Source organism: Urocitellus parryii, chromosome 3 (assembly GCF_045843805.1).
Source record: "Urocitellus parryii isolate mUroPar1 chromosome 3, mUroPar1.hap1, whole genome shotgun sequence".
Classification (NCBI taxonomy): domain Eukaryota; kingdom Metazoa; phylum Chordata; class Mammalia; order Rodentia; family Sciuridae; genus Urocitellus; species Urocitellus parryii.
This window is the reverse complement of record NC_135533.1, coordinates 37,403,884-37,429,055: the sequence shown is the minus strand read 5'-3', so window position 1 is coordinate 37,429,055 and position 25,172 is coordinate 37,403,884. Positions and strand designations below refer to the sequence as shown.

The 25,172-nt window shown below is 33.5% G+C and overlaps 1 protein-coding gene across 1 annotated transcript in view; it reads left to right on the top strand.

Annotated features, from left to right (window-relative positions):
* Thsd7a (thrombospondin type 1 domain containing 7A) overlaps positions 1-25,172 on the top strand; it is a 395,412-nt gene that overhangs the window by 336,654 nt on the left and 33,586 nt on the right. Inside the window, exons 12-14 of the mRNA XM_026397260.2 lie at positions 4,523-4,717; positions 6,125-6,388; positions 23,730-23,908. Coding sequence (XP_026253045.2) covers positions 4,523-4,717; positions 6,125-6,388; positions 23,730-23,908 — 638 coding nt within the window. The remainder of the gene's footprint in view (positions 1-4,522; positions 4,718-6,124; positions 6,389-23,729; positions 23,909-25,172) is intronic.

Genomic DNA, 25,172 nt, shown 5'->3' with positions numbered 1-25,172 from the left:
ACTAGCATTTTCAAGTACATGCTGGGAATCAATGAGACGGGGGTCCTTGGTAACTATTTAAGAACAATCAGAAAGAAAAGTACCTTTGTTTTTTGTTTGTTTGTTTGTTTCCATTCTGCAAGCATTATATTCACAAACTGTAATTAGGAAGTATAATTTGACAAACTTTTCAGTGAAAATCTCTTTTGCACAAAAGAGACCTGATCATTACATCAACCTAGTAAACAAGTGGAGCCCTCTTTTTTTATTTATAGATCTGGTCTTATTTCTAGGCACAATTAGGTCTCCAGGTAACCAGCTCCCATTCACATGAAGCTTTTTCTTTTTATTTCTACATGATTCATTCTGACTATTGTCATTTTTTAAATAAAACTATGGGAAAAAATCTCTCACCTAATCACCCAATCAGCAGAATATATTATATCTCTAATGCTACCTAGACACTACTGGGGTGGGATAAAACGTGCTCATATTGCTCAATTTAATAAATAAGGTCTCAGAGCTCCTTGAACTCCTTGTTACAGATAATCCAGCAGCTTTCACTGCCCTAGGATAGTGATTCTTTTCCTGTTTCCTATAATGAACTTTTATGTGTATATTTTAGATCTAAAAATTTATATCCCTCTGATTATTACAATGAATGTACAGCATGGTCTTATATGCTGAAGAGTGATCCATTGACCAATAGATGTTTCCTTTTTTTTGTGCAATGTGAATAATAAAGGCGTTTTATTCCTCTTCAAGAATATGAAGATAAGCAGCTACATTCTGAATTCTATTACATTTACTTCAGAGTTATATGAGTAGTCTTCCATTTACATACTCACATGTGTAATAAAGAAATCCATCTCATTAGTTCAAATAGGATTATCTATTCATACTATGAAATTTTATTATTTTCTTCTTTTAAAAATTTATATTTTCTTTATGTTTATAAACCCATTCTGGAATTTCTATACATATTATACTCATTATTCTTTTTTAATTTAAATTCATGGGAAGTTTTAAAAATACACAAGATTAGGGAGACTAATATGAATGCTAGTAATGCAGTTATCATTTATTCAGCTTCAATAGTTTTCAACATATTGCCATTCTTGATTATCTGCCATTTCCTACACACCTAAAAAGAATTTTGCTGAAGTATTTTAAAGTCACTTCAGACAGGATATATTTCACACATAAACACTTTATTCTTTCTTATAACAATTGTATTCTTATCACAACAAACAAAATTAACAACTATTCATATCATCCCACGATTAGGCCATGTTTAATTCTCCCTCTCTGTCTCAAAAGTGTCTACATACAATGAACATGTTCAAATTAGGATCCAAAAATTGTCTCCAAATTGCATTTTTCTAGTTTTACTTTTTATTTTTTTGGAGTCACTTTTAATCTAATAGCCTTTTGAGCTCTCTTTTTTGTAGCACTTACTTGCTGAAGAAACTCTCTTTCTTATTTCTTGGTAACTTTTCCTCAGAATTGATGGGCAAAGCTTACCCAACTTGATTCATATGCAACCCACAAGTTAGTCACATTGATGTCTCCCATGTTTTTAACCTGCTGGGTGCAAATTGTCCCCTGACAAGTAAAAATTGTTGTGCCTTATATAAATGAAATAAAATTATAAATGAAATATATGTATATAATGAAGATAGAGTTAAATATAGAATTTTACTTTAAAATGATTATATTGATATTTGCTGATCTCCCACTAAAAGCTTTCATGTACATTATCCATAGGATAGCATGATCTTTGGCACATCTTCCTAACAAGGCTCAAAGGAGAATTTATACATGAGATACACACACTCCACCTGCAAATGCAGATAAAATTTTGTGGGTAGCTATAGCTTTCTGGTGTATGGCTTTTTGGAAACTGTGCTTAGTATGATCCATCTTTTCCACAATTAAAACCACCCTGTTTTCAATGTCTTAAAAATGGTTTTAAGATTTATAAAGTTGAGAGACCAGATGGCTCTCTTTCCAAACATTTATATTTTCCTTATCCAATAGCAGGAAGTTCTTTCAGATTTTATTTCTGTGTTTGGATTGTTGTGTTTCCTCTGAGTTAGAATGCAAACAAATTGAGATGTATGATAAATTTTCAATATATTGTTCAAATGGTGCTGTTGCTACTTGTTTGGATAACATTGTATGAGTAATTCATTCCAAAAGTACACTGTCAAGAATCTGAGATAAGAAGAGTGGAGTGCTGAGTGGGTGTCTAAGAACAGGCATGGGAATTTTACACATATTTTTCTTTTCAAATACCTGAAATATTTAAGGCATATGGGGAAATAAACTATTTATTTAAATAGTTCTGTGCAAAATAACTGTTTCCATAATTGTATTTGTAGTGGTATTGTTTTATTTTGTTTTCTGGGGTTTTTTTTTTTGTGTGTGTATGTAACTTAGTATGATGATAAGTGGAGCAATTCTGAAATATAATTGTGAGATCCTTAATGGAGAACCTAAGAAAATTTCATTTAATTTCTCAAAAGATTTACATTAGGGTTTGTTTCAAGGAGCCAGATTGATAAGTAGATAAAAGTAGCTTCATTTCAAATAATCCAAATTTAGTTTTGTAATGTTTAATTTTCTTTTAGTTGTGTAACCCTCACAGCTTAAGATATGAATATGGTAAAATCTCTTATTTTCTAAATTAACCATTTCTGGAGGCTCCACGTATCCTGGCTAGTAAAATGTCTAATATCTACCTCTTTGTCAGTCCTTCCTTTTGAGCATCCTTGGGCCAGCTTTCCCCAAGAACCATGAGAATTTACCAAGTTTAGAGTGTGTAAGTGGTCAGTCCTCTTCCAAGTAACAGGTGTAGAGAGACCTGCAAACTCACGTCGATTGGTTAATATACTACATAGGGTAGCAATCCTTCCAACTAGATGGATGCTGTTTATGATCAGTTCCTGTTCAAGTTCCCATCATGTTCTCTTATTGAAATCTAAGTCAGAGGTCTCTTAGTCCATACCTAGATGCCATTGTTTCCCAAAGCTTGGCATAGTGTAAGAAGGATTAGGTACAATTTGTGAGATTCTCTTTGTGATACTTACTGTTTTTTCCTTGTCACCTAAACTTCATAAAGCTCACTGTTTCCACTTGACCAAGTTTTACTGTATTTAAAATTCAAAGACTCCTGTTCTTAATTGGCTATACCAAATTTGGGTATAAAAATGAAATGACATCTAAAAAATAGGAGAGTATTCACTAATGTTGGCACAATGAAGAAGGGTCTTTTATGTAACTTCCTGCAATCATTGTATTAAGTTTTACTAAATAAACAGAGAACATAATTGTTAGTTATGTCCCTTTACACGCCCCATTACACAGCCCTGCACTAACAGATGTTAAGTTTTAGTTCACAGATAAAGACAATGTTGTCTAAGCTGGAGCCCTCTGAGTCCTAACTGTAATTTAGGATCAAAATGTAGGCTTCTCCCCTTAATTTCATGATGATGAAGTCCTGAGCAAGGATAAATCAGCCCAGCTTTAGCCTAGACCATAAACTTGAGAAATCCATTTAATTCATCTAAACTAGGCCATTTAAGGTAACTCAATGAGGATTAAAAATTTAGGACTAAAGTTTAAATGGTTCATCTGCTTTCTCAGTAAATGAATGAATTATTTTTAAAACCAATGTGAGAAATGACAGAGGAGAAACAGGACTGAAAGCATTGCTTGCTGTTTTTCTTTATGACTTTTATTACCTTAATATTATATCCATGTTCAGTAAGTAATAAAATTGTTTCTTGTTTTAAGTAATTCACTAGAATAATACCTTTGAATAAATAATTTATGAATTTAAATCATTTGATAATCTTAGTGTACATAACTGTGGAAATGCTGATAATGATATGATAAAGTATGATCGTTAAAAGTTTCCTTTTTCATTTCTAGTTTCCATTTTAATTTCTTCCATTAACTACATCAGAACCTCCTAGTAAATTTACAGTATACATAAAAACAAAAACATGCTTTCTATGAGTTTCAAGACAAGTTGCATAAGTACTCCCTCCGCACCTCAAACTATCAACCAATTTGTTGCTAAGACCTTTCTATTTAGAAATTCTAGATTGCTCAATGTTATAAAATAATTTAAAGGTAACTGGTTTCTCCCAGCACCTTTTGAATACCCTAAGTCCAACATAAACTGTGATCAGAATGCATATATGAAAAGTCTCCTAAAAAAATTCATTTCTTTATACCCCACATGTGACAGAAATTAAAATCTTTAACAGAATCTAGTAAAAGCTGCTAAATGCTCTGTGTGTTTTTTCCTGTGTATATGTGTGGGTGTGGGTGTGGTATGTGCTTTTTTGTGCCACAAAAACCCAGAAGGTTATTTGCTATTTTAAAAAACTTACAATCAATATTATGTGTACTGTGATTATTAGAAACACTGCTACCAGATTTCTACTGTAGTAGGGAATTAAAAGGATTCCTCTGACAGAGCAAATGTGAATTTCTGAATTATAGAGTAATTAGAACTATGCTTTTCATTCAGCTATTACTTGTCGAAAGCAAGATGGAGGACAGGCTGGCATCCATGACTGCCTCCGGTATGCAGGCCCTGTGCCAGCCCTCACACAAGCTTGCCAGATCCCCTGCCAAGATGACTGTCAATTTACCAGCTGGTCCAAGTTTTCTTCATGCAATGGAGACTGTGGTGCAGTTAGGACCAGAAAGCGTACTATTGTTGGTAAGAAAAATTAGGATGCCTAAACCAATCTTGTCAAGGTAGAAAAACACAATAGAAGTCAGACCAAGAGAGCTTTGACAATGTATCTGAAAACTGCAACTGTCTCTTGTTGCTGTTCCTACACCAAATATGTCAGTGGACTTGGGTGTGTATTTTAATGTAAGTTGGCAGTAATCGAAGCATTATGTCATTTTAATAGAAAGAATAAGCAACCTGACTGACTCCCTATTCAAATTGACTGTGCAATACATGATAGATTATTTTTTAGCTTAAACATACACTTGCAGTGAATTGCCTAGAAATTGCAAAGTGCTTGGAGCAAGGAAGAAAGGTCGCTTCTTCATTTTCTTAACCCAGCCTCACTGTCATAGGTTCAGGTTATCCATCATCTCCTAGAAGGAGAAATATGACATTAATTCTGTATCTGAAACTCCATCTAAAAAGAGAGTCACAATGACAAAAGTCAGTAATGTACCAAGCAACACAGGAACCCTCACACTGAACTGAAGACTAACACATTGCAAAAACTGTCAGTAGCAAAAGACAGCAGAAAATATTGGTGGTAATAGACCATTCAGAATGTTTAAATTATTAAAACAACCACCTGTAAAATGGAGTCCATTGAAAATAACATAAGAAAACTTAAAGTTTAAGTTAGAGATAGGTGTAGGTAATTAATTATATACAAGAGAATATATTATTTAATATAATAAAATAGTTTGTGATATAACAAAAATAATTAACTAGATATATTTTCAGGCATATATATAATTTGTACTCAAGAAGAATTTATATAATTTTAAGAAGGAATTTACTCAAAACTTTTCAAATATTTTATTCTAATATTAAATATCTTCATTTTTAATATTATTTATATTTCCTACATTAATCACCACCTATGTGAAAATTATTACTATTCAGAAATTCTGAAAAATACAATGCATAGATGGAGACATATAGCCCATAAATCTTTTCTGAATTTTAATCCTATGTAACTACACTATTTGCAGTTACCAAGGAAGTGACTGTCTCTGGCTCATATTTCTGCGTATGTGAGGTTTTTGCAATCACCTCAAATTCCCCAATCAGTGGAAATAATTTTTTTCATTTTAGAGGATTTTATTCATTTTGGAGAGTTTAAAATTCAACACAGTAAGTAGTCCCTTATACAAAATGGGCCATTTTTAAATGAGAATATAAGAAAATTTTTTACTATGCAAAGCACACAACACCAGCAAAAATCTGCATAGGAAGCACTTTGGAGTGAGAAAATAGTTTTATTTATAGGCTAGTAATGGGTATTGTTAAATCAGAGAAAGGAAGTTTAGAAGAGTAGAAAATTTAGGGATGTTTTAAATTAATAATGCTATTTTCCAACTTAAATTGTCAAATGTTTCTCTTCCACAGGAAAAAGTAAAAAGAAAGAAAAATGTAAAAATTCCCATTTGTACCCCCTGATTGAGACTCAGTATTGTCCTTGTGACAAATACAATGCACAGCCTGTAGGGAACTGGTCAGACTGCATTTTACCAGAAGGGAAAGTGGAAGTGTTACTGGGAATGAAAATACAAGGAGACATCAAGGAATGTGGACAAGGATATCGTTACCAAGCAATGGCATGCTACGATCAAAATGGAAGGCTAGTGGAAACATCCAGATGTAACAGCCATGGTAATGCAATTTTTCTTCAGTTTTCATATTTGCTGTCTTTGGGAGTAGAAGTAAAATGCATACGTATGGTACTAAAGCTTTTCGGGAGTGTGTTCTAAACTGAACACAGTGGAGCACCACATGATGTTTCACTTATATCTAACAGGACACTTGGTGGCATCGTCTAATTGTCCAAAGCCAAGAAGCCTGATGGGGCCCATATCCTTAAAAGAATAGGCACAAATGGTTCCAGAAACCTCTTGGAGCTTTTCAAGAGCCTCTTCACTCAGTAGACCCAACAGTCCCCAATGGTCTGTGTACAGAAAGGATTTAAAGAGGAAGTAATGTTTGAATTCAAATTGAGATTAAAGTTTTAAAGGAGACAGACTTTTAACAACCAAACTGGCAAGCTTTGTAATGTGCCCTAAGTGTCATTAAGTAGCAGAGAGGAGAGGTGGAAAATAGTAATTGGTGAAAACTCAAAACATCTGTTTATTGTCCATCAAGCTGAGATTAGCAAAAAATAAAACCACAACAACAGAACACAGGAAAATGTACACAGTCCTAGAAAACTGGATGCTTTTATTTTCTAAAGCAAAATAGAAAACGAAAATGCACTGATAATTGAGTTGCAAAAAGTTTGAATCGTGGCCATCTTTGATCAAAGTATATACTGAACTCCTTGAGCTTTTTCCCTTAACATGGGCAGCATTAAACGATATTTGTCCACTATTCTTTTATTTTAATACATCTGTTTTGAATCACACATGTGTTGTAATTGTATTCTCAAGCACTAGTTAATGAACTCCAACCTTTTTGATAGGGATGACCAAAAAAGAATGAGTTAAATGGCTAGGATCTAGGTACACTACCCTCCAGCCTTGCCAAAATAACTTCTGCTATTGGAACAAACTAATGGAACCATCTCACATTTACAAACAATCAAGATACCACGGTGACATATTTATTGGAATCTCAAACCTTTCTTTACAATGTTTTCTAAAAACATTTTCCTTAAAAAAAAATCATAGAGTTCCTATTTCATCAAAGTCTAGAGATGTGAACCTCAAATATTCCATGGTATTGAGAATCTAGATATAGTATTTTTCATGTTAACATATGTGCATTGGAAATTGGAGATTATTCCATTTACTTAGAACAGTAACTACAAAAGAAAAATATTTATTATATACATACTTTGAGAAATGTCTCTAGGAGTAAATGAGTATTTTATTTTCTACCTCAAAAAAACAAAGATACTATGTCTTAGATACCAAGAAAAATATAAATTTCCTTCCTATTTTGAGATTATAAAGTAGAAAATTATAATTACTTATTAAAATGTGAAATTCAAGATCACTTTAAAAATGTGTTTCATTGGAATGCTGCATATAAGTGTTCACTCACATTTAACTTGTTATGCATAGTTAGCCACTGAGATAATAATTTGTTTATAGAATTACCTGTGAACTTCCAGAATAACTTTAATATATTCTCACTTTTATCCTGATCTGCTAATTAGATGCAAGAAAGCTTAAGTAAGTCACATAACAATCTTACTTTTAGGGAAAAAAAAACTTTTAAAATATTCTGTGACTCTCACAAAAAAAAAAATTGGAACACTTATTAAAGAAAAAAAATACAAAATTAATTGAAATTGGCCAAAGACAGAAGACTTCTTCCACTGTCAATTCAAAGCACCAGGAATGAAGTACTGTATTCCAGGGATAGGTATAGATAGAAAAAGATGTGTTCATGATAGCATTGAATATCATGGGACTTGGGAAAGGATATTAGATCCTTAACTAAGTGAACAGTTCCAGTGTAGTTCTTCCATTTGTCCTACATCATTTTTATCCTGCTGAACCTGATCTATGATGAGATATCCAGTGGGATATTTTAGTGTTTACTAGATATTTACTCAAAGTCAAGTCTGCAGCATTGAATCTCTATTGACTAATTTCTTTGGCAATTACTACTTTCCTTAATCATGTTTTCTCAATTCTGATGGTATTTGTAAAATGTTATAATTTTGCCACTCTATCCAAGTCATGCTTGCCATCTCCATGACAACTGCCTTCTCTCTGCCAAATCAGCTTTCAAGATGAGGTGGAAGTGGGCTTTCAAGTGGCCTTGGAGAAGATGTCTCTTCCTCCTCTCCATTTAAACATAAAGTTGATCCCCCTGTGTGCTCAGTACAGTTACACTAATCCCCTATTAAACAGTGGCCTTGGGGCATTTCTGTTTAATCATTGTTGTTCATCTGTGGATCATGTTATCAGTAATTACACAGATAAAACAGTTTGACTGTCACCAATTTAATTATATATTATTTTAGACTGTTTCCCATGTGGTCATTTTTTTTTTTATATCTTCAACTTGGGGCAAGATTTTATTTTAATAGCTTGGACTTTCTCATGATAATAGACTCTGTGCTGAAAGTGATTTAACTACATTCCTAAAAGTCAGATCTTAAGGTATACCTTAGAAGCCATGAAAACCTTCATCCACCCTGATATGTGGTATTAAATATACTTACAGCAAAAATGTCAATATGCACACATCTAATATATATTTATGCATGTGATAATGCATTTGGAGTATTATCTCTACTAAAAACATAATACAAATAATATATATAGCATTTTGGTATGAAATCTTGAAAGGTGTCACTCTAGCAACAGATTTTTAATCACTCATAAACCAAATTAATTACACATTTTCTACTCACCACTAGTGCTCTCTCCTTTTCTTTTTCGTTTCTTTTCTTTATTCTTTCCTTTTCTTTCTTATTTATTTGTTCTCTCTTCTCTCAGTACTTGGAAATGAACCCAGGACACTGAAGATCTAAATTGATTTATTTTCTAGAAGTTTATGCTTTACTGAGTGCCTAATTTCTTAAGTTAATTACCTTAAAAATTTCACAGAACAAACTTTGAATGGGCAAAGTAGAGAGAGGGAAAAGGAGGGTACATGGGAGCAGGAAAGATGGTGAAATGAGAAGGAAATCATTACCCTAGGTACATGTATAACTGCACATAGTGTGATACTACATCATGTACAACCATAGAAATGTAAAGTTGTGCTGCAGTTGTATACAATGAATCAAAATACATTCTGCTGTCATATACACTTAATTAAATTAATTAATTCAAAAAATTTTTCTCAGAATAATAGAATATCTGAACCTCTAAAAATCACATTATTTAACCTTGATATCTTAAAGAATCTCAGAGATAACCTAGCTTATGCAAGAACACATATCCAACATTTCCATTTATGCATAAGTGATAGAATTTTACGCTTAATCCAACTCAGCATTCCAAAATCCCCTATCCTGCTCCATGTTTTACATTTCTATACATACATCACTTTATAACATACTATATAACTTACTTATTATGTGTTTTTTGCTTGTTTTGTTTTTGTTTTTTGTTTTTTTGGTGGTGGTGGTGGTGCTGAGGATTGAACCCAGGGCTTTGTGCATGCTAGGCAAGCACTCTACCAACTGAGCTATTTCCCCAAACCTCTACAATTTATGTTTTTATTTCCCATGTCAGTGCCTATGAGGATATATTAGACTTTTGTATTTACCAATGTATCCTAAGCACCTAGAATAATAAATACCAGTAAATATTTGTAGAATGTATGAATGGATGAAATGCTAGAGAGAATTTATTTTTCCCTACAAAGAGTTGAGCCCTAGTGGGGCTGCATTTTATCCACAGTCAGGTTATGATGCTCTCCTTTTCCATCCCTCCATACCATATTTCTGGGCAATAAACAGATCATTGAGATCACTAAATCTTTTACCAAAAATAAGTACTACATGTGCCAGAAACTTTCTATGTGATACTGATCAAATATTCAGGTTTTTCTTTACATACTAAGTGGGAGAAGAAATATTAGTAGCAGACCTATTCCACTTAATGAGGTCAATAATACCAATTTTAGAAAATCTCTTTGATTCCCATGTAAAGTTTTCTGTTCAGAGTTGCCTGATTCATACAACAGTAGGTTTGGATAATAGATTAACCCATTGGTTCATGTTGATAACCACTATGACAACTTGGATTTTCCCAAACTGGAAAATTACCCAATTTAAAGGGATTGCATTGTGTGTTTGGGATATTTATGTAATTCCACACACTCTCTCTGTGAAAATATGGAATAACTATATTTGATTTATGTGAAAGGGACACGTTGAAGATGAATTAGATAAAAATAGTTGATGCTCCAGTTTCGAGCACTGTGAGCCATATAATTCCTTCTAGACAATTCTCTTCAAACTTACCCTCAGATTTTTTTCTCCTTTGGTATTTCACATCGTCAGTTTAAGCCTTACTGCATAATCAGTAAATATTCTAAGACTGAACTCAATTAGACATGTGATGTTAAATCATTAGTCAGCATCAAGCAAGCACAAAGGTTTATCTCATGAGTTTTCTTCCTGACTCCACATTGTTTAGTATGCATAATTCTCCTGTTGCCTAAAAATAAAATATTGCTGTTGATACCTATCAAATATTTATTAACAGAGGGAGAACATGAGGAATCTCAAGAATTGGCTATTAGATTAAATTATTGTCACCAAATGTTTTCCTAAAGGGCCAGATAACAGACACGTTAGTCTTTGTGGACCAGAAGGTCTTTGTCGCAACTACTCAGTTCTGCATTTGTAGCATGAAAGTGCCGTGGACAATAATATGTGAGCAAATGAGCAGGGTTGTGTTCCAATAAAACTTCATGCACAGAAACAGGCTGCCAGCATAGGCTATCAATATCACAGGGATCAAATCCTTGCTACTAAAGTGTGCTCTGTGGACCAGCAGTATAAAGATCATTGAGAAACTGATGGAAATGCAGCAACACAGCCCCATCTCAGACCTACTGAGTCAGAATCTGAATTTCATCAAGATCCATAGGGGGTTCTCCTGCACATTAAAAAGTTTGAGTGCACTGGATCAAACAGTCACTCACAGTTACTGTAGCTCAGTAGGAACCAGGGGTTTGCACCTGATAGAGACAACATGTGGATTTATTGCCCCTCCTGAGGATGGTGCCTTCCTGGGCCAAACAACAAACACTTTCCTGTAACAGTTCACTTGATTACGAGTCATGGAAACTTTTGATATTTATGAAGATTGATCTTCATACGGTGAAGTCTATTTAGGTATAATTTTGAAAACAGAATAAATCCATAGAAACTTTGGTAGAAAGAATATTGGCAATTTAAAGATTACCCTGAAAGGAAGTGCTGAACTTCAATCCAGGAGGAATAGTTTTAGGGAAAATTTGGAGATTATCTCCTTTATCATAACAAATAGTAGCAAAAGTTTAAAATATTCCAATGTGCTCACATTTTTCTTCCTTCTGTTTTATTAAGCCCATATAATGTATTAAGTACTTATTGTAAAATTGGTTGCAAACACTATGAAAACATCAAAGCTCAATACAGATTTGTCCCTTAGAAAACATTCATATTTTGTCAAAGAAATTCTACTTTAACTGAACTTTAATCAATACAACAATTCCATATTTTACAGCTCAGTATTTTTAAGTATTTTATTATGGTACTTTTCATATATAAAGAGAAAAAAATCTTAAAATTATGAACACAACATAAGTCAATATATCTGTCAAAATATCACAACATACCTGTTAAAATATCAAAGGAGAAAAAGTATCTTCTTCCTTTCTGTTAGAGAAATATGAAAGAGTTCTAGACTTTACCACTGTATTTGTAAACAGAATACAAATTCTATTAAAGTGTTGGGCTTATTTTACTTAGAGATTTCAATAATCATGATCCAGTGCCTCTAAGATGACAGAATGTTCTATTGCCATGTGGATATATGCTGGTATTCAGATGGGCCTAATAATTTTTTAATTATTTACATTTGGTCTGTAATGGTAGTCACAAGTTAAAAGTTCACAATAGTTTATCTTATGTCTGATTAGTGTAAGATTAATTTCTCTGCAACATTAATTTTAATAGACAGTGATTTGTATTGTCTTCCATGTTTTCTCCCTTGACCTGGTATCCTAACAATTGACAATGCAGAGACCTCCTCAACATTAATGAATGACTTTAGCAATTGTTCTTATAAGCATATGCGGGGCTCAACCTATGCCCATTTAAGTCTTATGTTTTTCAGAAAGCCTCACTAGCATCCAAAATTACTTGCATGGATTTGCTTCATAATTTGTACCATAACACTAATAATTAGAAGAAAAAGAAGGCCCTATAAATTTTAGAAATAAAGTATAAATCTTTTAATAAATATTTTCATAAAGATACAGATTTAACATTATTTCCTAATAGCATAAGCAACCTTCATCCTTATTTCACCAGCCTCTCACAGTACCAACACAAATGATGCCGGTATCATGTTTCAGTGACCCTCAAAAACTATTGCTAGGAACTGTGAAGAGCAGCTACTGTCTTCTCAGTCAGGGACTCTAGAACACATGAAGGTGTGGACTTATTTCTATTAGAATTGGTGGGAACAGAAAAGATGCATCATCAAAAATTTAGAAAAGAAATACATTTTGAATGATTAAAAATATTAATATAATGCCCAACTTACAAATCGATTTTAGTTGAAGGTATTAAATTCAAGATAGGTCCGGTAAAAATACTTATGAGCATGAGTAGAGTAGATTCTAAGGATAACCACTTGACTATTCAACTATAATATAACTGAACAAGTTACTTTTTGTAATGGATTCTAGCAGAGATTCTAAAGGCTTAATCTTACAGGTTAATAGAACTAAACTGAAACAAGAAATTGTTCTTTATCATGGTGGCTATTTGAGGAAAAATGCTTAATTAAATCAGAGAGAAAAGGCAATAGAGTCTTATAAACAATTTTGAAAGGGAGTCCTAATTTCTCCCAAAACTTTTTCAGTTGGTAGAATTTATTTAATGTCTAATCCATTTCAAACTTTCAGCTCCTTGTTCCATAGCATGGATATGCAGCTAGTAGTGCGTTGGCAGTTATCATTCACAACCAGGATTTTTTTTTCCCTTTCAAATGTAAAAGAGAGGCAGAGGTGAGGGACTGACTTTTCCTGAGGTAACCAGGCATTCAAAGAGCCAGGTAAAGAAGGAAAGGATGTCTAAGGACACTTAGGTACATAGAGAAAGTAATTGCCTAGGGTCTAATTTAAATCAGTTGTGGGTTCCAGCACTCTTTTCTCACATGGGCTCCCTGAGGGAGCACACTGGATCTGATGAGGGAGAGAGTAGGAAAATTTCCTGCAGCTACCATTCATGTCAGGTGTGACAGAAAAGCGCCTGCCATTATCATTTAGTTCTCTATGCTCTGTCCCTGACACCTCAACTCATCTATCTACTTAATAATGTGGTTTTCAAACTAGGTCCACAAAGCCCCTCAGGCTTCACTGACAAAAATAGTCTCCAATATATCCCATGTACTTATTTGACTTCCTTTTCAGTTTTTTAGGATAAAAGGGTTCCATTGCTTTATATTTAACTGCCAAGAAAAAAATTATTATTTGCAATTACAAACAATTAAAACATAAAAAATTTGTATTTTGTTGTCATCAGCAATCTCTGTGTAATATTTTACTTCCTGCCCTTTCTACAGTCTCTAAGCTCCTGTTCCTTCAAATGTCATGTCATAAAGCTGATTTCAGTGAAATAACTATGAAGGGATCATCTTGCTTATGTCTGTGGTAGTTGTTTCTTTATATATATATATATATATATATAAACACAGAAACACAGAATTGTTCAATATTTATATTGTGCTACAATGTTTTGTGGTTCACAAAGATACAGAATGGCCTATATGAATCCAGACATAGATTCCCAATTTATTAGTAAAACTCTGCAAATCCAAGAATTCTAGAGAAGCTCCATATCACATTAGTTAATTCTTCTCATTCCTAAAATCTGTTATCCTATTTCAGAGTGTCATCAAAATGGTCAAGTAATAAACCAAGTCTTAAGCATAAGAAATATGTTTCGCATAAATGCATGAAGAAGACATTGTATGTAAGACATAAGCTGTATCAGTGGGCTCATCCAGTTCCAACAAATTTGTGTACATTTTAATTTTTTTTAAATGACAGCGGAATGCATTACAATTCTTCTTACACATATACAGCACAATTTTTCATCTCTGGTTATATATAAAGTATGTTGACACCAATTCGTGTCTTCATACATGCACTTTGGATAATGATGTCTATCACATTTCACCATCCTTGCTAATCCCCTGCCCCCTCCCTTCCCTTCTCACCCCTCTGTCCTATCTATAATGTATTTATTCCTCCCATGCTCCCCATTCCCATCCCACTATGAGTCAGCCTCCTTACATCAGAGAAAACATTCGCCATTGGTTTTCTGGGGATTGGTTAACTTCACTTAGCATTATCTTCTCCAACACCAGCATTTTAAAATTTTTAAAGAAAAATTCTCACTTGTACTTGCCAACCGCGTGTATCACATTTCTGAAGAGTTGCTTTGAAAGCCCATATAATCCTTATAGGAAATTTTAGGTACTCTGCATATAAAACAAAATTGACTCCCTTTGGTCTTTTAAATAAACATTTTCTTTAAATTCAAGAAATTTATCTACATTATAACTTTCCCTTCCCTTTGTTAAAGTTCATTTCTTGCTATTAAGTATGAAAAAAATAAAGTCTCTTAAGATTTTGAGGTTTTTGTTTGTTTTTTTTTAATTTTGGTTAATTTTTCATTTTCTTCTATATCTAGAAATGGACACAAAAAGTAACCACTTTTTTTATTTTAAAATCTTAGAATTCTGTATGGTTTAAAACATGAGCCCAATTTTAAATCATTCCAATTATAACCTATCTGGATGATCTATTTCTCACTGGTTCAGCAAGATGCTCTGGAAAAAAATAAAATAATTATGGAAATGCAGCATCTGAGTCATTCTAGACATTCACAGTTCATATCAGGGGAAAAAAAATTTAAAAGGCCAGGTAAAGAAATCTGTTTGACTCAGTTGAACATAGCAGTTGTCTAACTTGCCACAGAACACTTTTTTTAAAATTAAAATTATGTTTAACTCCAATTAGAATCCAACAAACTAATGTTTAAACATCATTTTTGGAAATAGTTTTATGGCAATATTAGATTTTCATTGATTAAAAGAAAGGTGCTGTGCATTGTATCATATTAAAAATAAATAACCTTAATAGTCTTCAAAGTTAACTTATTTCCCAATACTTTCTCTTATAATCTGAAATCCCCATCAAATATATTTCTAGCAGTTTGGGAGGCTGAGGCAGGAGGATCACAAGTTCAAAGCCAGCCTCATCAACTTAGCGAGGACCTAAGCAATTCAGCCTAAGACTCTGTCCCTAGATAAAAAATATTTAAAAAGGGCTGCAGATGTGGTTAAATGACCTGGATGGGTTCAATCCCCAGTACACACACACACACACACACACACACACACACACACACATTTATACATAATATATATATATATATATATATATATATATATATATATATATATATTTCTCGACCACCACCATGATTAATAAAACCCTATTGCTAGAGTGCTACAATGGATTTTTTTTACACTGCTTCTGATTTTTAATTCTGTATTGATTACTTAAATTGGGGGTTGGGAAAGTAATCAAATGCCTTAATCCATAAGGTGGTTGAAAGGTACCTTATCTACACATTCATAATTCCCAAGGTGTGTTATTTGGTTGAATAAGCAAACTATAGATATAAGTTGTGTGTCATATATATATATATAATAAACCTACTTAACCTACTTTACATACCTGAAAGTTCAGTGCATTTCTGACACTAACTACCTATAATATGGGCAAGTTCCATAGGTTAAGGACTCTGTACTTAGGACTGTTCTTACTCAGACATCAGCTGCAAGTTCAGGGATCCCTGAATTTACCTAATCTCTTACAAACTGGCTGATCTGAAATATGAAGCTTCCCTGTTTTCTTTGGGTGAAGTCAGGAGGCATCTCCCTCCCAGCACACTGATGTGTATTAACAAACAGAAAGCTCACATGAGCTTTTGTAACCATAGTTTTTACTGAGGTTTCATTTCAGCATAATTGAATCATTGTCCATGTTGTGGAACTCACTCTCACCCTCACTACAGAGGTCAGTCAGATATCATGGGACTCAGTGCTCCAATCCCTGAATCACATGATTGGAATTTCTGGTGTGACCGGCCTCCTTCCTAAGATTTCTCTTTAGCATAAACTTGCATATGGTATGGCACACCATTAATAACAAAATAGTCCTCTCAGCAAATATCAAGGCTCGGAGGCTACCTTCAGGAACAAAGGTCAGCCAAATTATTCCTACAACAAAATGTTCTAGGTTTTCCTACCAGAAATGACCTTGATATAATAATAATCTCTCTCTCTCTCTCTCTCTCTCTCTCTCTCTCTCTCTCTCTCTCTCACACACACACACACACACACACACACACACACACCATATATGAATCAAAATGTGCCTGGTCATTGGATAGGCTCACAGTATTGAAATGACAATAGTAACAAAATCCTACAAGCGTTCATACTGATGTTGAAATTTTCTGAGAAAATGTACAAGTACTTAGCAGATATGAAAGATGTTTTCATATGTATAAAAACAAATAATCATAAATAAAATTATATTTAAAGTAGCATTTCATTAAAATTATGTAAATTTACCTGAGCATTTTACTCTGATATCACTATCCAATATTGATTCATAACTTTTCATTGAATATATGAGTTGCAGAAAACACTGAAATATTGGAGTTTGGATATATACATAGTTATTTGGTTACCCCAGGTTATCAAATTACCAATTCTTAATGTGTAATTGCCAAAGAATATTCTGTCCAACTGAAAAGTTTTACAAAATGATTTTTTGTAAATTTTTCATACCCATGAGGACCACTGTATATAACAATCTAGTTAAATTGTCTTGTTCCTGGTTGCAGTTATATGCTTATAATATACATTTAAGTCAGAGAGACTTCTGAAGTTGCTTTTGAAATCAGATAGTGTGCCAGACTTACTCATTTACATAGTTGTAAATCAGAACTAACCAATATTGTCCATGTGCTTTCAAAATGAAGTTTTTAATCATAAGCAGCACAATTCACTAATTGTGAAGGTAGTTGGAAAGGTACCTTATCTACACATTCATAATTCAAGTAAGTGATATGAATTCATATATCTCAAAGAAAATACTCCTCTATTTGACATTTTAAACTTGCCCGTGTTATGTATTTGTTTCAACCTGAAACAACAGTCAGAACAGATATAGAATGCAAAAATTATGATCAGAAGTCAGGAGTCTAATTTTCCCAAGTGTCAAATTCAGCATTGAACTGCTAAAAGTTTTAACATCCTCATTGTGAAGTCATTTATTTTATTCCAGCATTCCTCAGAAACCATAAATTGCTATAAGATGCTAGCAGTTTATTCAGCCTTAAAACATTTAAATGTTTCTCTGTCTTTCCATCCCCCATGGTTGTTTGGTGTTAATTGCCCTCAAAAAAAAAAAAAATCTTAGCAGAGAAGGCAGGGGAATGCTTATCTAGCAGTTCATCAGTAGCATTAAGGATTTTAATGGTGCTAGATAAACATGACAGGCAATTATTGAATGTTGTTACACATTGGGAAATAAAAATGGATGCTGAGCAATATACTCTTTTGCTATTTTTGTCTTTATCTTAGCTTCTAATTTGTATCTTTTAACAATTTAATTGAGTTTCATTTGAGAGAGGTTTTCTGAGATATGCTATTGGAAAACCAGACATAAAGTTTTATACCTTCCTCCTTGGTAAAACAATGTGAAGTCATACTTGCTAAATCTCTCTGATGCCATCATAGTTGAGCGACAAAATGGAAAGAAAGAACTCTCGCTCTCTGAGTAGTGGTATGAAAGATCTTGTGATTCGCTTTTCAGTTATAATTATTGAATAATAAAAGATTGGAGGTTTACTTTTGGCAGTCGTTTTAGAGTTTTAAAGGTAGAAAAAATGGGATTCTTCTAGAAATATTTTAATAACTTATTATCATTAACTACTAATATTCTTTTGCCAAATCTACTGATAATATTTTTTAAATGATTGCTATTTTTTTTTTCAGTGTTGGAGATTGAACCTATTGGTGCTCTACCACTGATCTACAGCTCTTTTTTCTTTTCATTATGAGACAGGATCTTGCTAAGTTGCTGAGGCTGGCCTTGAACTTGTGATCCTCCTGCCTCAGACTCCCCAGTAACTGGAATTACAGGCATGTGCCAGTGCACTGAGCATGATTGTGATTTTTTTCTGAAATTCATTGTATATTTACAAATATCTTAAAATTATATGATCACAGAATCTCATTGATTCGGCAATGACTTTAGACATTTTTACAGTTTGATTCCACTTATTTAGCTATTAAAATTAAGACAAATTTTACTGGCCCAAACAGGAATTGTTTTTTAAGCATCTCATACTATTTTAAAGAAATTTTTTTTTACTGGCTCTGGTGTAGAATAAAGGAAATAGTACTTGAAATTAATTTCAACTAAAAATATTTGGGAGTGGGGATTTATTTTGCAATCTCAAAACACAACTAAAGTCAAAGTATGATCCTTTTTTAGTGCATTAGAGCTATTGGGATTCATTTTAACATGTTTATAAGTGTATATGACATAGTTTTCTCCTCCATCCCCACTACTACTCTCTTCCCTCCCCTGCTCCCTTCCCCTGATCCTCTGCCTCTACTGATCTTCCTTTTGTTAGGTATTGAAAAATACCTATGATTCTTAAAATTTTAGTGAACATTATTGTAAAGTATTCCTTCAATTCTTTGTTGGACTCTCCTCTAGATCACTACCAATACTTCATAGCCTTCTTCAATATCAGAAGTACATTCAAAACTCAACATTGGCATCTTCTTTCTGTCTTCAGTATTTCACAGCTGATAAAACCCAACAGGCATGTCTACCCTCAGGAGATTATTTGGGACTAATCCCCTCTTAAAAAACTCTTTCATTACAATCAGATTTCCATACCAACTTTGTGATCCCATTAAAAATATTTAATACTTTCTTACAATAAGATGATTAATATACATACCCTCTGACACATTAGTTCCTCTCTTAAGAATACTCAGAAAAAAAAATGCATTCTTACTTTTACCAAAAGTTGTGTTCCAGAATGTTCATAGCATCACTATAAACAATAGCCCCTTAGTTAAAACCGCCTAAATACTCACCAATAATAGAATGAATAAATGCACCATAGCATTTTCACACAATAGAATGTCGTATAGAATACATGATCCTCGAAAGTGCAACAACATGGATGAATCTCGCATCACAAAGAAGAGTGAAAGAAGGCTAGCACAAATGGGTATGCACTCTGTTGTTCTGTTTACATAAATTTAAAAAGTAAAACTATTCTACATTGTGAGAAGTCAGGATATCAGTTGCCCTCCTAAAAAACAAAGGTAGTGATCGGAAATGAACACAATGGACGTTGTTAGATCATTAGTTTCATGACATGCCCAGTGAACTTTATACCAATGAGAGATGCTCTTTTGGTTATAGGGACTATAATAAAAGTTAAAATAGATGATGTATATCATTAACAAAATATGGGAGATAATATAAAGATATGCCACAAATCTATTTCTCTTCCAGATTTTATTTGCTGTCCCTGTGTCTTACAAGAGTATTCCCTAACTTCAGTCCTACACACTCCCACATACTCAAATGAGTACAGGTGAAACTGGTGAACCCAGGAAAGGCTTAATGGACTGTATCATTGTCAATATCTTAGTTGAAACTATACTCTAGTTACCATTGAGGTAATTGGGAAAACATCTACAAAGAACTTTTGTCTTATTAGTGTTTCAATTACATGTGAATCTGCAACTAGCTTGACAAAAAAAATCTTTTTCAATTAAATCAGATCCTATCCTAGATGAACTATATCTGAATGTCTGGGGGTGGTAGAAGCTTATACTTTTGAAGTTTCCTAAGTAATTTATAGTTAGGCAGAATTAGGAAAATTGTAACAGTTGTCTAGCATTTTAAGCACAATTTAAATCCAGGACAAGTTGCTCAAAAGCTTATAGATTAAATTTGGCATTTTGGTTTAAAGGTAGTCTGATTTTCCTACAATTAAAGAAATGCATACTTTTTGCTTGCTTTTTAACTCTATTTAGAATAAAAAGAATAAAATATTTAGGAATGAACTTAATCAAATAAATTTAAGAGTTTATACTACAAAACTACAAAAAAACTCATTGAAAGAAATTAAAGAAAACCAAATGAATAGAAAGAAATTTCATGTACGTGGATTGTTAAGACAATAATGCTCATAAGTTGATTAACAGATTTGAAACAATTGCTATTAAAATCCTAGTTGTATTTCCTTGCAGAAATTTACAAGCTGATTCTAAAATGCACATGAAAATATAAGAGTTTCAAATAACCAAAACTATTTTGACAAAGAATAAAATAGACTCATACTTCCTGTTTCAAAACTTAGCAAAAAGTTACAGTAAAGACAATATGGTGCTGGCATGAGAACAGAGATAGAGATAAATTGAATGAAATATAGAGCCTAAAAATAAAGCCTTATATCTAAAGTCAATTTCCAGCCAGGATGCTAAAGCAATTCAATAGAAAAGGATAAATTTTGAGCAAATGGGACCAAGATAATTCAATAACCTGATAGACTGAGACTGTGTCATGTCATGGTTATAGACATTGTCAATAACCACATACAGAAGAATAAATTTGTCCTTTATCATTATCATATACAAAATTAACTCAAAATGAAATATACCTGAATTAAGGCTAAAATTATAAAGTTGTCACTTCAGAAGTGTAAAACTTTATGACCTTAGATAAGGTAATGGTTTCATAGAAGTGATACCAAAATACAAAGAAAGAAAGCAAAATTAAATTGGTCTTCATTAGCATTTAAATCATTTGTTCTTGGGACTGAAGATGTAGATCAGTGGTAGAGTGCTCACCCAACACGTGCAAGGCCATGGGTTCCATCCCCAGCACCAAACACACACACACACACACACACACACACACACACACACTTTCTAAAAATATTTTTGGCTATAGATGAACATAATATCCTTATTTATTTTTTTATGTGGTGCTGAGAATTGAACCCAGTGTGTCACACATGCTAGGCAAGTGCTCTACCACTGAGCCACAACCCCAGCCTCCCCACCACACACACACACACACACACACACACACACACACACACTTTTGTTCTTCAGCAAGCACTAAAGTAAAAAGGGTTCAGGGTGTATCTCTGTGGTAGAGTGCTTGCCTAGCATGCACAAGGTCCTGGGTTTAAACCCCATAACTGAATATAAAATTAAAATTAGACAGTAAGTTTGACAAGGTTTGGAACACTTACATATTGCTGGTAGAATGTAAATTGGTGCAGTAACTTTAGGAAACTAAAGTTACTTTAGGAAACTTAGTACTTTAAAAATTAAGTACTAAGCTGGGCACAGTGGCATATGCCTGTAACCCCAGTGGCTCGGGAGGCTGAGGCAGGAGGATCAAGAGTTCAAAGCCAGCCTCAGCCAAAGCCAGGCACTAAACAATTGAGTGAAACTCTCTGTCTAAATAAAATACAATACAAGGCTGACGATGTGGCTCAGTGGTTGAGTGCCCCTGAGTTCAATTCCGGATACAAAAAAAAATTAAAGACTGTATAGAACTGCAATATTACTGAGCAATTTCACTCTCGGGGAAATAGAAACTTGTCCCTGTAAACTTTGTACACAAATTTTCATAGCATTATTCTTAATAGAGAAATGTAGAAACAAATTTCCATCAACTGATGAATGGACAAACAAAATATGGTGTATCCATACAATGGGATAGTATTCAATCATAAAAAGAATGAAGCTTTAATAAATCCTACAACAAAGATGAGCTTTGAAGAAAATTAAACTAGGTGAAAGAAGCCAATCACAAAAGAACATACACTGTTTGGTTTGATTTCATTATATGAAATGTCCAGAATAGAAAATTTCATATAGACAGAAAGTAGATTAGAGATCAGCAAGGGACAAGGAAAGGGGAAATAGGAATTAACCGCCAATAAGTACACTGTTTCTTTTTGGGTGAGAAAAATGTTCTAAAATTATATGGTGGTAATGACTATCCAACTCAGTACATATACTAAAAGCCAAAACATGAGCTGATTTTTGTGGTAAATGAATTTTGTCTCAAAAAAAATTAAAGCTATGCAGAGTTCTCTAGTATAACTTATTTATTTTATAATTGTTTTCAAAACCAAATCCCTGCTATTGATGTAAATTGATAAGACAGACTTGTGCCAGGAGTGACCTGTCTCCATAGTCAGAATTATGGAGGAGGAGGGACAATCAGGAACTTGATTCTTAACCAGAGGAATTTTGTTTTTTCTATATATTTGCCTTGAGAACAATAGTAATGATTTGATATTGTGACATGCCAAGTTGATAGTGAAGGATTGTTCAAGAAAAATGTTCCCATTTCCCAAAACAAATCTGTAGACTATTAATTGAACTGACTGTGTTATTTGATGGAATGAGTATTGGACTAGACCCCAGAAAACCTTTCGCATCTCTTACTCTGTGACCTTGAACCTGTCAGTTATCTATCTGCAGTTGTTTTATTTTCTGGTCACTAAATATCCATATACATGCCCAATACATTTCTCAGATTTTTTTTTCAAAAGAACCAAAAGGATATGAGATGTGAAGGTGCTTTGAAATTGACAGCACTGTAAAAATATGAGGCATTATTTATTTAACATCCTTCATTTTTCTTCAGATTTTATTTTCAAAGAAAAGGAAACATAAGGTGCTAAGTTAAATGGTCCTTTTCAGATATTGATTGAGAGGGGGTGGCTCTTCTTCTTGAGGAAGAATGTTGCATGGACTCAAAAACTGACCTTGTGTGACATTAACAGATAGGGTTTTATAGAAAACTGTTTTATGGGCTATTTTCTTTTAATGTACCATTCTGGCAGCCTGAGAGTGATATGGCAGCAGACAGGTTATTGTCAATTAAACAAGAAAGCTGTCAGAAAGTCAGAAATGTTGAAATATGGTGAGCACAAATCCTAAGCAGATCATATGGCATCTGCTCAGCTGTTATTTGAACAGAGTCGCTCCATGTATGTGTCATTTTCCTGCAGGATTTAATTGAGCCCCTAACAATGGAAACATCCCTGCATTTGCATGCTGCTGTCAAATCAAACTTGGACCTTCTAAATGAGCTAGAACCGTGGGTAGTCATGGGAGAGTGGCAAGTGGAGGAGATGGTCTTTATCTCATTTTTCTCCACTCAGGATACATTGAAGAGGCCTGCATCATCCCCTGCCCCTCAGACTGCAAGCTCAGCGAGTGGTCCAACTGGTCCCGCTGCAGTAAGTCTTGTGGCAGTGGGGTGAAGGTTCGTTCTAAATGGCTGCGTGAAAAACCATATAATGGAGGAAGACCTTGCCCCAAACTGGACCATGTCAACCAGGTATTTTCCTATCATCAAGACTGTTGAGATATGTTTTAGATTCACAATGAATGATCTGTCATTTCTCCAAAATGGACAACAGTTAATAGTAGCTCCTGAATAAGAAAACTGATCCATTTAATCTTCAGAATGCCTAAATCAATTACACATACCTTGATAGAATCCCAAGTTAGATATGTTATCTTTGAATTCTCTGGGACTCAGTTCCCTGTAAGTGTACAGATATGGATAAAATTCAGCAGACAGAAGTAATACCTATCTTTGAAATGATGTCAAGGTATTTGAACTGTCATAAAATTATACCTAATTATACCTAACTCGTATGATAATATTGTGCCATCCTTACAGTCTTCCTAGATTCTCAAAATAGACATTGCGATTACAACTGATTAAGTTAAAATTGAAGAAAATATATAGGTGTAGGTCTAAAATTAGGAAAACTATGCTGTTAATCCACTTAAATTTGTTTGACATAAAATAAGTTGAGGGAAGAAATATGAAGATGCACATGCCTGTAATCCCAGCAGCTCATGAGGCTGAGGCAGGAGAATCATGAGTTCAAAACCAGTCTCAGCAAAAGTGAGGTGCTAAGCAATTCAGTGAGACCCTGTCACTAAATAAAATACAAAATAGGACTGGGGATGTGGCTCAGTGGTCTAGTGCCCCTGAGTTCAATCCCCAGTGCCAAATATATATAAAGATGGCTTTGAAGTCACTGTGAATACACTATCAATCTCATTAGTATCCACTTAAAATTTTTTTCGAGTTTTATTAGCATTTGGTTGCACACTTAGTTATCTCCTATCAATATTTATTATCTATACTCTGTTGGAAATAAAAAGTAAACAGGCTAATTGGGGAGTTGTGACTAATTTAATGTAAATTAATGTATCCTATAATTATTATGTTTGATGTACATGTGAATTAAGAAAGAATGAATTTCATACAGTATGCGCTGATGTGTATTTGAATTTAAGTCACAACAAAATTAATCAAGTCCTTAGATATGTGGAAATGTTTCATACAGACATACACTACCTAATTTTAGTTTCCAAACCTATAGCTCAGCAGTATACACACTTTTCTTTCTAAATTAATCTAAATTTGTTCATAACAATAGAATCACACTGAAGATAAAACAGAAAAAAAAACCTTTTGAATAAATAAATAAAGATAAAGATCGTGGAAAATTCAATTCCACAGAAAGTATTCTCAAAGCATCCTGGTTTTTCCCAAGTTGCTGAATATATTCCTTATATTCTCT